The sequence below is a fragment of the Somniosus microcephalus genome, chromosome 9 (assembly GCF_052327205.1).
Source record: "Somniosus microcephalus isolate GS21.2 chromosome 9, FLI_Smic_1.0, whole genome shotgun sequence".
Taxonomy (NCBI): Eukaryota; Metazoa; Chordata; class Chondrichthyes; order Squaliformes; family Somniosidae; genus Somniosus; species Somniosus microcephalus.
The window spans coordinates 224,217,880-224,230,982 of NC_140995.1; the positions used below are offsets into that span (position 1 = coordinate 224,217,880).

The following is a 13,103-nucleotide window of genomic DNA, read 5'->3' on the forward strand; positions in this document are numbered from 1 at the left end:
GCAATTAAATCTGCGTTTAAGGGTGGCTTGGTGATCTGGAGTTGTTATGATCTGGAATGCACTGCCTGAAAGGGTGATGGAAGCAGATTCAATAGTAACTTTTCAAGGGAAATTGGATAAATACTTGAACGGGAGAAAATTGTAGGGCTATGGGGAAAGAGCAGCGAAGTGGGACTAATTGGAGAGCTCTTTCAAAGAGCCTTCACAGGCACAATGGGCCGAATGGCCTCCTTCTGTGCTGTAAGATTCTATGATTTGAAGCTTGCACCGATAGCCCAAAATGGAAAACGTTCCATTCCACGACATTAACATCTCTCACCTTGCTGAGCAGAACTTTTTTTTTTGCGTTTACGGGCCTCCTCAGTGGAAAGGTAGACACAGAGTCGGATTTGCTTCAGCACTGCGCCAAGCGAATGTGCGGGGCAAAGCCGATGAAAGTTTATGACGGCAGGCCCAGCTGTTTCGGTTCTCCCCGGCTAGTACTTCAACCACCTCTCCCTAACCCGCCCACCAGTCCGCAGAGGCTGAAAGCTGGGCCTCGGCCCCTTTAAGGGGCAGAGTACAGAGTATCCAATGATTTACTAGTTGTTAAAAATGTGTATGCACCGACCAGTCCCTGCTAGAAAAACAAATGGCAAGTGAAGCTCCACAGCTGCTCGAACCCACGCCGACAGGCCAGTTAAATGTTATTCCACAAAAAAATGTTTTAATGTGTAAATATTTATTCAGACCGACCTCTTCGACGGTCTTACCTTCGATCTTTGGCTTTGCTTCTGCGAGTCGTTCGGCAAACTTCTTCTTGAAGAATAAAGCCTGCAGACGCTGTTGGTAATGGTCGATTCTGCGGGATTAACGGGACAGAATGTGTTTAGATCCATCAGCTGGTTCAATTCCAGTTCAGGAATGTCAGCAACAGTGAGAGAAGCTCTCCTCTGCGTGCAAGATCGTAAGACAAGTTTACAGACAATGGGGGGAAAATTGGGTCGCGCCCCCTTTGGGACGCTAACTTCTCCGGGGGCGCTACTTTTAGCTCCCCAAAAAAGTTAGCGCCCCCGCGTCGGAAATTGACCATTGCCTGGGCCTTCCCCGGCACGAAAGGAAACCTGGAATGGGAAAAGGCCATTTATCCCATCAACCTTGCTCCTTCCCCCATACCATGTCCAATCTACCCTATCAATGCACTCTACCCCACCTGTTTAATCTCCTGAGAGAGCATTCTCTATCAATATTGCCTGACCCCAAAGGTCATCAAGCTAAACTCATCCATCTTCATATCTCCATTATTCAGCCGCTGATCTGTGGCTCACCACAGGCAGCCTTCAAGACCACGCAGCGCAATGCTTAATCCTGTCTTCTTGCTTTGTCAGCCTGTATTGACGAACCTGCTCATTTCGTAGAGGAAGCGGTCTGCCCTCGCCATGCGGTCAATCTCGTGTTTATGCTCCTCCAGTAGGTCGATATCGCTCTTCTCGGGGATGAACTTGAGGAGCTAGGGAGGAAGTCATTGCAGGGATTACGCTCAAGGACTGAAGGTCAACAGCTGCAGTATGACGTGTTCTTTGATCTCTTCAATTCTATCAGGAGAGCTGAAGCGGGCGGAATAATTAATACGGGGAGCCATCTGACTCCAGTTCCATTTACCAGAGATCAAGTCGGCCTGAAGCAGATAGGATACAATCCTAACAATAGTCCCTGTATTGAAGGTGGCAAAAAGCTTACTTCCTGTCATCGGGTATCAAATATTGGCTCCTTTTATAATGAAGAAGCTGCTGAGCATCTTTGAACTGCTGCACCTAACGGCATTTAAAGGACACGACATCAACTCCACCCCTACACATCATTGTTCAGTGTTGATTAGTCACCAATGCCCACTGCTACCATTAGTGAAGGTATAGCAAATAATTCCATTTGGTCGTGTTGAGATTAAACCAGTGAAAGGGTTACAGTTCTGAAAACCCTTTCAGATGAGATAGTTGGACAAGTTAGGTTACCACGGTAGTAGGAGGGAAGGGATTTGGTTCAGGAATAGATAGACTAATGTTATTAATGATCTTAGTGCAACAAAGGTTCACCAGACTGGTTCCTGGGATGGGGGGATTGTCCTATGAGGACAGATTGAGTAGACTAGGCCTATATTCTCTAGAGTTTAGAAGAATGAGAGGTGATCTCATTGAAACATATAAAATTCTTATAGGGCTTGACAGGGTAGATGCAAGGTGGATGTTTTCCCTGGCTGGGGAGTCTAGAACCAGGGGTCACAGTCTCAGAATAAGGGGTCAGCCATTTAGGACTGAGATGAGGAGAAATTTCTTCACTCAGAGGGTGGTGAATCTTTGGAATTCTCTACCCCAGAGGGCTGTGGAGGCTCAGTCATTGAGTATATTCAAGACACAGATCGATAGATCTTTGAATATTAAGGGAATCAAGGGATATGGGGATAGTGCAGGAAAGTGGAATTGAGGTAGCAGATCGGCCATGATCTCATTAAATGGAGGAGCAGGCTCGAAGGTCCAAATGGCCGACTCCTGCTCCTATTTCTTATGTCCTTATCTTAAGCAGGATTTAATCAGAAGCAGCATACTTTACTTTGTACTGAAAGCAACTAACTGGGGGGGGGGTAAATCTATCAACCCCATTCAGCTACTCAGATCTAAGTGGTGTTAATGTCTGTTGTATTTATGCCCGGGTTTGGCCATGTGAACACTGGCATGACTAGGCCCGGCTATCAGGCTGGATCCTCTGGCCATAGTCTTGTTGCTGTGAGCTCACAGGACCGGGACCAGCTATCGAGCTGGGGCTTATGACCCTAGTCTCAATGATGTGGGCTGGACAGGATCAGGGGCTGCAGCCTAGAATTGGAAAATTATTCTATTTTATGTTGACAGGTTTTTTTGAACACAAGGTGGTAAGACAATCACAGCTGAATCCAATCTATTCCTCCTCCGATATCCACACACTCTCCAGTAGGATCCACTGATAGCGATTAAGAGATTGGCCGATTTTTCCCCCCCTTAACCTTTGGGCGCTAAGGTCAATTATGGCACCCATACTATTATCTGGTTGAGACCAGTTCATTCAGCACAGACCAGAAGAATGCAACTTTACGTGATATTCAACTTTGTAGTCGTGTGAACCCAAGCATGCTCCATTTTATTCCATGTTGTATACTTCACATTGTTCCAGAAGGACTTGTGTTCTTACTTGTTCTAGCATGTCCTTGGCCAAGTCCTCTTGTTCATCCATCTGCAAGATTGCACGCTTAATTTCTTCATTCGACAACTTTAACCTAAAAGGACATCATAATATTTGGAATGAGAAAAAGTCATTCAGTCCATCAAACACACTCCTTCCAACAGACCCTGTACAATCTGCACTGTCGTGGACATTCCTCAATTTATTCAATCTCCTGAACAACCATAGGCTAAACTTCCAGGGGTTCAACCGTGGCTCAGTTGGTGTCACTCTCGCCTCCGAGTCAGAAAGTTGTGTGTTGAAGCCTCACTACAGAGCCTTGAGTACAAAATCTAGGCTGGCACTTCAGTGCAATACGAAGGAAGTATTGCATTGTTGGAGGTACAGTCTCTTGGATAAGATGTTCAACCAAGGCCCCATCTGTCTTCTCAGGTGGATGTGAAAGATCCCATGGCACTATTCAATGTTCAATATTCACTAATTTCAATGGAGAGGCAAGTCGGGCGAGTTCTGTAACAGGCGGGCGATTCGCTCCGCCAGTTTACCGCTCAAGAGGTGAGGGCGAAAATTACCCCCAGTCAATGTGGACATGAAGGCCCACCATGGAGGCTCATCATAACCTGAGTCCAAACTTGCCCTCACGCTGTCCTCATGTGACGGTCATGCGTGTGAAGTTTCCAGCAGGCCTTCGATGCATAGCACTCAGGAGCAGAAACTCTAATCGATTTTGTTTCCTCTCTCTAACCCAGGTCTTTAGCTAGACGTCCAACTTGGCACCTTCCTTGTCTATACGGTTCAGTAGTGAGAATCACGGTTAAATCTTTACTCAATGTTACAGCAAAAGTTCTGATATCCGGCACCGACGGGACCGAGCTGCTGCCGATCTATCAAAACTTCCGGATAGACCAGCGCTAATGTTGAAGGATACGGAGGTTTTCATCTCTGTATCTGACAACAAACACTGTTGCTTAGCAACAGCTTGTAGACGCTCGGCCCATACCTTGGAAGCGTCTCTGAAGCTGTTGCTAAGCTACAGAGACGCTTTCCAGAGCCTGACTGTTAAAAAAAAATGATAGGAGAAGAAAAAAAACCTAACCAAAATGGCTGCTGATTTCTGCCGTTAGATCGAGGTTTCCAGGCATACAACCTCCGGATAAACCAAAGTTTCCTGTACATAGAATATACAGCACAGAAACAGGCTATTCGGTCCAACTGCTCCGTGCCAGTGTTTATGCTCCACACCAGCCTCCTCCCACCCCTTTTTATGTAACCTTATGTGTTCTCCCTCTCTCCCTCATGTGTTTATCTAGTTTCCCCTTAAATTCACTGTTGTCATGGCCAGTTCTGAACTTCAAGAATGATTGGTTTAATGGGCAGCCTGGTGGCACAGAGCAGTAGGGATTCAATACTGTGCCATGGCACCTGCAAATCTATACACGCTGAAACATCCAGCAGAGGCTTGGCAAATCCCCTTCCCCGCCATCTGAGACCCAGGAGGAGGCTGACCACTCACCACCTTGGTTGATGATGGTACAAAAGTCAGGAGGGGGAAGGAAAAACAAAGAAACACCTTGTAGATCAAAGGGTTTTTCCCTCCCCTCTACTCCTGAAAGTGCTGCTCCCTGCTGGAGCTATGGTTCCGCAACTGTTGGCAGCCCTCCAGCACCAAGTGGACATCCTTCATGAGTCAGACTTGAGAATTGAACGTTGGCAGGCTATCAGGCTGTGGAAGCCTCACCTGATCACGTCCTCAAAATGATGACCAGACACGGGCATTTTCCAACAGGAGTCAAGATATAGAGATCAAAAACAAGGACTCTGGCCGATTCTCCCCCCTCTCTAGCCAAGAGACCTAGGGCTGGATTTTCATTCAGGAGTCGGGTAGGAGGCGGGACTACAACTTTCGGGGTTGTAGTCCCGCCTCCATCGAGATGTGACCAATCCACGTGATTTTAACTTGACTGACCTTGTTGAGCCCGCTGGGCGGGCTCAGCAGGCCAATTAAGGGCCACCCGGCAACAGGTGACGTCACAGGCTGAAATTTCATCTGTCAAGAGGTTTTGACAGATGAAATATCAGCTTTTCACAGCTGTTTGAAGCTGTCAAACACTGACAGTCTTACTTCTAACCTGAGTCCTTCTCCACAGACTCAGTTAGTAATCTCTCCTGCACAGAAAGCTGCAGGCTGTCACTTTTGACAGTTCGCAGCCATTCTGCTTTCTGTGCCGGTGAGATGAGGGACTCCTGAGACCTAAAGGAAGGAAGGCTGAAAAGGTAAGAAAAGGTCATTTAAACTTCTTTAAACACTTTAGACACACCAAACACACTTACCTTTGCACTCATGCACACATCACTCACCTGAACACTGACATCTCGACCCCTCCAAGTCCTTCAACCTGACGGCCCGCCTCGCAAACTTGGTGTGGTCTGGAGCCGTCAGGAATCCCACACTTCAGCATTAAAAATAGGGATTAGGCTAAAAACTGCCTGTTAACTACCTGTTAACAGGCAGTTAATTGGCACTAATCCCTTCCCACCTTGGTTAGGCGGGTCCCAGTGCGGGGCGGGTACCCGTCTTCTTTGAAACTGGCATGGAGGCGGGTTGGGTGCGGAATGGGGTCGGGACCCCTGATTTCGGGATTTTAAACCCCCACGCGCCTCCAATCCCGACTCCACGGCCCAATGAAAATCCTGCCCCTGGGGTCAATTGTAGGACCTCACCGGTAGCCCAACTGAGATTAGCTAACTCAGCAGAAAACAGCGGCACATTTATGACCAGCCTGGTCTATATAGCCTAGTACCACACTAGGGAGCTTCCCCTATTAATTGAGGCATTGGGGAAGCTCAAACAAAATGTTTTTAATTGGCTTTTTAACTGATGGGTTAAACATACCACTGACTCTTCTGTGTATCCGTCAAGTGCAGTGAAAATACAGACACTTTTAAACTATGATTGTTTTTTTTGAGGCCAGACCATCTTCCATATTGGCTATAAAACTTCCTAATGAATGTATAGCGTAGCTCCGTGGGCTGTGTTATATCACACAACCAGATGGAGACACTGGACAGAATTCTGGATCTGAGGCTGCAACATTAAACCTTAGTGGGATAATGGATTGTGTACATTTGGGTTTTTTTTTGCAATGAATTATTACTGGTGCTGCTGGATCCTGACCCCTTTATCTTACCAAAGATTTTTTATTCAAAGGACTTCAATTATTTTTCCCTTCCACTCTTGGATGTACCGACGCTTGTTGGGGTACTGTTGCACAGGGCCTGATGACCCTCCAGTAACCCCACGTAAATGGCCATTCTTAACGTGTGAGATTCTGAGTGTCGGCAGGGTAGCGCATCACATCCTGTCCTCACCAGACACTTTGCACAAGTGGTCATTAATGGTATCGCGCTCACCTCTCTGTCGAGAAGATTGTGGGTTCGAGCCCCACTCCGGGGATTGAGCACATAATGTAGGCTGATATTTTAATGCAGGACTGAGGGAGTGCTGTGTTGTCAGAGGTGCCGTCGTTCGGATGAGACAAACCAAGACCCCATTTTGCCTGTCGAGGTGGACGTAAAAGATCCCATGGCACTATTCTGAAGGAGGGCAGAGGGTCCCAGCCAACCTTCAGCCCTCAACTAACACCACCAAAAACAGATTAACTGGCCATTCACATCATATTTGTGGGATCTTGCTGTACGCAAATTGCCTGCTACGTTTGAGTACATAACAACATTATCTACGTTTCAAAAACAATTAATTTTCTGTGAATCGCATTGGGAGGTTCTGAGGATGTGAAGGGTGCTCTATAAATGCAAGTTCTTTCTTTCTCGATAGTATCAGAGGTGTAAACCCTGACTGTTAATGTTCCTCTCCTCTGCCCAAGCACAGAAAGAAAAAAGTAAAGAACGAACTAACTAACTAACTTGCATTTATACAGCGCCTTTTACGAACTCAGGATTTCCCAACGCGCGTTACAGCCAATTAAGTACCTTTGAAGTGTAGTCACTGTTGTAATGGGGTCAACCGTAGCCCCGCAACTGCTGTCCGGCGGTGCCTTGTGGGAATCAAGGCTCGGGCCTTTCTGGCTCATTACTACATTGGGTGGTTCACTAACACTCTGCGCCCTCAGGAGGACAATAAATGGTTTGGTTAACTCTTTTAGCTGTGTACTTACTTCGACAACAGAATGACGCAGTTCTGAGCCCTCCGTCCATCAATCACCGAGAGCTCCTTCACCTTCCTCATCGTGAGGTAGAGATCCTCGGTTGAGCCGAGCTCTTTCTGCATGTTTCGTTCGAAGGAAAAAGAAGTTAGACACACTTCATCAGACAAACTGTCCATAAACCATCTGATAATCAACTCAGTGAAATTCAAACTCAATGGCACAGTGGGTGAAGGGTAGTGATTTCTCACTGGTAAAGTGAATGGGCGTCGCACTCACCTGTTTCGAGAGGTTAGTGTTAGTGAACAGGTCCTGTGCAGGAAAGGTCGCCGAGGGACATAGAAAAATTAAACATGCCAAGGTGAGTTAGTATTCAGCAGAAAGCAACCAAGCAAATGTGCTGTAATCCAGTGTCTATCTGATCTTTATCACATGCTATTTTGGACCGTCCCTTAGTGGCATACAACATTACGCCAATGCACAATGCCACCAAAGTGCTACTCATCTCCATCTCCTTGAGGTTCTTCCTCATCGATCATGCAGTGGAGGCTTGGCAGCTCCACCAGAGAGTGGGTGCCAAGTCCAATTTGCCTCCGTAGCAGGCACTGCTCTTCAATATGGCTTTAATTTTGTGAAGCACTTTGAGACAATTCAACATAACAAGGCGTTATATAAAGGCAAGTATAATTATAAGCACTCGTCAAACTCTTTCTGGCAGTCACCTCAATCGCAGCAATAAAGAAGGGTCTGGGAGCAGGCTGTCCGACTGCCCCATCTGCCAGAGAATGATATGTGGCAGAGGAGGGAAGAGATAGAGGAGGGGAATTAAAGGGATGAAGGATTATAGCCTAGAAATTACTGTTGGCGACATTAGCGTACGAACATGTAACACGCTTTTATGGCACTCACTTCTCTGCTATTACAACAAAGCCAATAACCCATCTAAACAGATTGGCAACTGCACCTGTGTTAAAATAGAGGGTAAAGGAAGCAATTGTGTGTCCGTCTGCTAATGGCACCAACAGTAATTTCTAGGCTTTCCTTTCTTTCAATGAAGGGTACTTGTTAGGGCAGAATCTTTAAAGGCAAGCTGACAGGCAGCCATGTTTGTCACTATTAGTCATGGGGTAGAAAAGGCGAGGGAAATCAGAGCAACACTGATATTTCACTGCAAAGCTACGCAAAGAAAAGGCGAGGAATTAAAAGGAAAGTAAATGTCATGCTGAGGTGCCAAGTGTTATAAATCTCATCATTCATCAAGAAACTACTCGTGAAATAACGCTGGACGGCCAGCTGGTGGCGTCATCCAAGGAGTATAAATACTCGGGCGTCGGCCCCAGTTTACAGGGACATTTTGTAAGACAAGGAACTAGTGAAGTACAACTAGACCTCCATGTTCTGAAACAAGTTGATTAAAGCCTTGCTTTATGCTCAAACCAAGTGCGTAGTGAGTTTTATTACATCACCAATCTTATCTCCCTCTACGCCCCAGTTGAACCCAAGAAATGTCCGCTTCCTTTCTGAGTGCTTCAGACAAGCCTCAGCTCTGAGGTAACGCAGTTTGGTGTGAGGCAGCTAACTCCTTCAGTTATGTCCACATCGTGGTTTCCTTAGCTCATCATCGTGCCCGCTTCCTCATTCTCCTCTGGCTCAGCACAAAGGAAGTTCTCCGCATCGACTGCCATGGAGCCAAGTGGAAGCCAAGTCCGTGAGAGCAGCCAACCATGCTGGCTTCCACGGTAACGATGAAGAGATACAAAGATGTGATTTTTCAGTCCGGTAGCGGTGCTCCGATGGGGTACCTCTTTCTTTTTTTTTTAATATAAGCATTAATGAAAATGTAATGTGGCCAACGTGGCACCCGCCAACACATGAGGTGGTCACCACATGCACGCAGCAAAAAGAGGGACGGTGCAAGACCTTTTCCTATGGCCTCTGCGGTCCAGCCTTGGACTGGGTTTGTGACTTCACCAATGACGGGCAAAGTGCTGCCTTGCCAACTGTGATTTCGAGAGCGCGGAGCAGATGTGACGGAGCTGTCGCACGGCACAGTGCCAGCTGTTTTCAGAGCGGCGTACGCACTAGCAAGCGTTTGAATATTATTTGCCAAGGGGCCTGTCGAACTGGACTCAAGCGATTCACGGGCCTGCAGGGCCGTGTAAATGAGGCCCCGTCAACACACGGCCTTATATGGGGATTAAAGTGGTGATAGTAAAAAAAATGGCAACATAAAAAAACTGTTATTCAACGGGCTGTAAAAACAGACCGAATGGATTTAATCTTTTAAAAGGTTCCTCTTTGAACATTCAAATGTTAAATGATGCAAGAAGCTTAACCCCGCCGCCTCCCCCATTCAAGGGAGAAAAAGACATCTTGCCTTGACTGCCTTGTGCAATTGCTGAATGTTCACTATGCCAAAAATGGAGCAGGCGAGCCAAATGTCAGGGTTTGATAAACTATCTGCATCCATTTTACACTGGCACGTAAACATTATGTAAAAATGCAACGACATATTTAGATTAACAGGCGTCCAGCCACTTCAACTTCCCTCAAGGACCAGCACACCGTATTTCTTCCTTTATATATACAAAGGCACACACATATATATAGATATATATATATAACACTTAGAGAGAGAGGGAGAGAAGCAGAGGAAAAGGGCTGCCTTATATGGATCTTTCTGCATGCACAGTAACAGACGCCTGAAAGTGTGATGCAACCAGTCAACTCGCTCTCAGACAACGACTCTTACACGGGACAAGGACAACTATAATCTCATGTTTTAACTATTAGGCTGCCGACAGATCCAAGGAGACTCCTTTCTCCCCAGGACTGACAGGTTTTCTAAGTTCTCGGATTAGGCGTTGCAGTGCTAAGGAAAGCACAGTAATGAAGCTACTCAAATATCAGGAATATTTTAGTAATTTTTAAAATCAAATCAGAAACACCAGGGAGGTAGAACAAGAGGGCACAGGATTCGGATAGTAGAGGGCAATTTTAGGACAGATATCAGGGTATCTGCCGTACATAAAGGGTGATTAACAGCTGGAATGAGTCACCAGGATGGGTGGCTGGAGCCAGGACGTTGGAGTCATCAAAGAAACAGTCGATGCATAAATAGAAATTTGAGATCAAATGGGCTAAAGGGTCGTCTTCATCCAAACCCATCTTGTGAACCCTAATCAAAGGACGGTTATAAGAGGAGTGTCCATCTTTCTTTCATAGACTTGGGGCTAGGAATGAAAAGCTCCTGGAGATAGGAACCACTATCGTATCCATGCAGAATTTTCCAGCAACACTCACACCCATTTAGCAATTGGGTCTACCAGGGCCTACTTAAAATGAGTCCATGTTCAAGGGAACTACTCAACAGCTAATTTTTGGCAGTAAGGAAATTTAAACCAGGAACCCCCCCCAGTTAAAACCTAATAACCAACTCCCGACCACATGAGCCCCGACTTTCAGCAGTCACTATTAGCACATGTAATCTGGGCAACTCAACCAACATGTTTGAATCAAGGCCAATCATAGAATGATACAGCCGAGAAGGAGGCCATTCGGCCCATCGTGCCTGTGCCGGCTCTTTGAACGAGCTATCCAGTTAGTCTCCCTCCCCCTGCAATTTTTTCTCCTCCAAGAATTTATCCAATTCCCTTTTTAAAGTTACTTTTGAATTTGCTTCCACCACCCTTTCTGGTAGTGCATTTCAGTTCATAACAACACCCTGTGTAAAAAAAATTCTCCTCATCTCGCCTCTTGATTCTTTTGCCAATCTGGGTACCGACCCTCCTGCCGCTGGAAACAATTTCTCTTTATTTACTCTGCCAAAACCCTTCATGATTTGGCAAAGACCATTTATTGAGCGTACTCTGCATTGCCTTCCAGTTGAATGAAATTCCTGATACCTGCTGCTTGTACATCTCTGGAGAGAGCGCCTACCTGCTGCCTCTGGTAGGCCGAGAACATCTTCTCGAAATCTTCCAGGTCGAGCGTGTTGAAGGCTCGGAGGTCGTCTATCTCATTCCAAACGGTGCCTCCAATTCTGTTCTGCAAGAGTCCAGACCACAGAAATATAGATGAGGTCACGGTGACTGTACACGTCTGAGATCAGAGAAGCTGAGATACTGAAAGAATCGTCAGTGAGACAGCAGTAATCATGCTGGGGTCAGCACAATACAGCTCAGGCTTTCAAGGAGTGATGCAGCTCGATATAGGCTTCCTGATGAAAGATTTCCTAATATTGCAATTCATTTCCACATTTCAAGTGCACTTTACTGTTTACAATCTACCTATCTGCACTATTTTCTTACAAACAGCGTGCCCACATCAAAAAGCTCTCCCCAACACTTTATTTAGGTGTCAACCTCTTTAGTTTAAATGTGTCCACTAAAATAGCAGAGATCAGAATTTGATATGTTCATAGCCGAACAACACCAACAGCCATTTCCAGTCTGTAGCATTTTGTTTTGTACCATAACATCACCGCCTAGGTGACTCCCGAGCGAAAAGTGTGAATGTGTGTGTGTACGTGGGGGAGGGGCGGGGGGGGGAGTGGTGCGGTAAGGGCCGGATCGGGATCGGCCGTGATGCCTGCCACAGTGGAATGGACAGTCACAATTCAGTCGGAAATGTGAAGAATGGTCACCAGGGGGAGGCATGTGTCACAGTCGCCCAGTCAGTGTTTCCAACAAAAGGGGGGACAAAATCAGTAAAAAGAAAAGAACGGTCTTTTCTCAATGCTTGTAATGGTCCCGTTGACAGTGTCACTGGTTATTATCTCGGATCAAACCACTGCGACTACTTCAGGAAACTATACACTCAAATCCTGATAAATGCATAGCCACACGATGCCAAGACAAATGTTATGCTTGGAGCAGGACAGCTAGACTTTGCAGACAAAAATAGCCTATTTACAAATTCCTGTCCCCACAGCTCGGTTAATCATTCATTTAGCACTTCAATCTAAACAGAAACAGAGAGTCGTTTTTGAGAACGGGAAAAAAATAAGGTTACATTCTAGAAATGGGTTGCCCAAAAGGTGAAACCTGGCAGAACGTCTGGCTATACTGAATGTGCCAAACAATGGGTAACTGAGATCCAGGTTGGATTCCCGGTGAAGCAGGTTAAAACGGGTGGGGATTTAGTGCATTGGAGTTGTACACAAAGGGAGTGAATGGAATATGGGATGGCAGGACACTGGGAAGCTATACAGCGGGAGTTAATGGGACGAAAGAAAGAGGAGTTTGCATTTTAAAAGCACACGATCATGTGTCAGCTGTGGCTCAGTGGGTAGCACTCTCGCCTCCGAGTCAGAAGGTTATGGGTTCAAGTCCCAGTCTTAGAAACTTAGAAGATAGGAGCAGGAGTAGGCCATTCAGCCCCTCAAGCCTGCTCCACCATTCAATGAGATCATGGCTGATCATCCAAATTCAGTCCCTGCCTTCTCCCCATATCCCTTGATCCCTTTAGCCTTAAGAAATATATCTAACTCCTTCTTGAATATATTTAATGAATTGGCCTCAACTGCCTTCTGCGGTAGAGAATTCCACAGGTTCACCACTCTCTGGGTGAAGAAATTCCTCCTCATCTCTGTTGTTAGTGGCTTACCCCTAATCCTTAGACTGTGACCCCTGGTTCTGGACTCCCCGGCCATCGGGAACATCCTTCCTGCATTTAGTCTGTCTAGTCCTGTTAGAATTTTGTAAGTTTCAATGAGATCCCCTCTCATTCTTCTAAACCCCAGCGAGT

General features: G+C 46.2%; 1 protein-coding gene across 5 annotated transcripts in view; it reads right to left on the bottom strand.

The window, feature by feature from the left end:
• The window catches only part of daam2 (dishevelled associated activator of morphogenesis 2), a 329,728-nt gene that overhangs the window by 85,251 nt on the left and 231,374 nt on the right, over positions 1 to 13,103 (bottom strand). For 4 of the 5 annotated variants that reach the window (XM_085997939.1, XM_085997938.1, XM_085997940.1 and 1 more), the window contains 5 exons: positions 11,295 to 11,402; positions 7,368 to 7,474; positions 3,202 to 3,286; positions 1,383 to 1,489; positions 753 to 841 (listed from right to left, as the gene is read on the bottom strand). In XM_085997939.1, the coding sequence (XP_085854065.1) occupies positions 753 to 841; positions 1,383 to 1,489; positions 3,202 to 3,286; positions 7,368 to 7,474; positions 11,295 to 11,402 (496 nt within the window). Of the gene's footprint in view, positions 1 to 752; positions 842 to 1,382; positions 1,490 to 3,201; positions 3,287 to 7,367; positions 7,475 to 7,634; positions 7,668 to 11,294; positions 11,403 to 13,103 lie in introns of all 5 variants that reach the window. The other variant, XM_085997943.1, reaches the window with a different exon arrangement.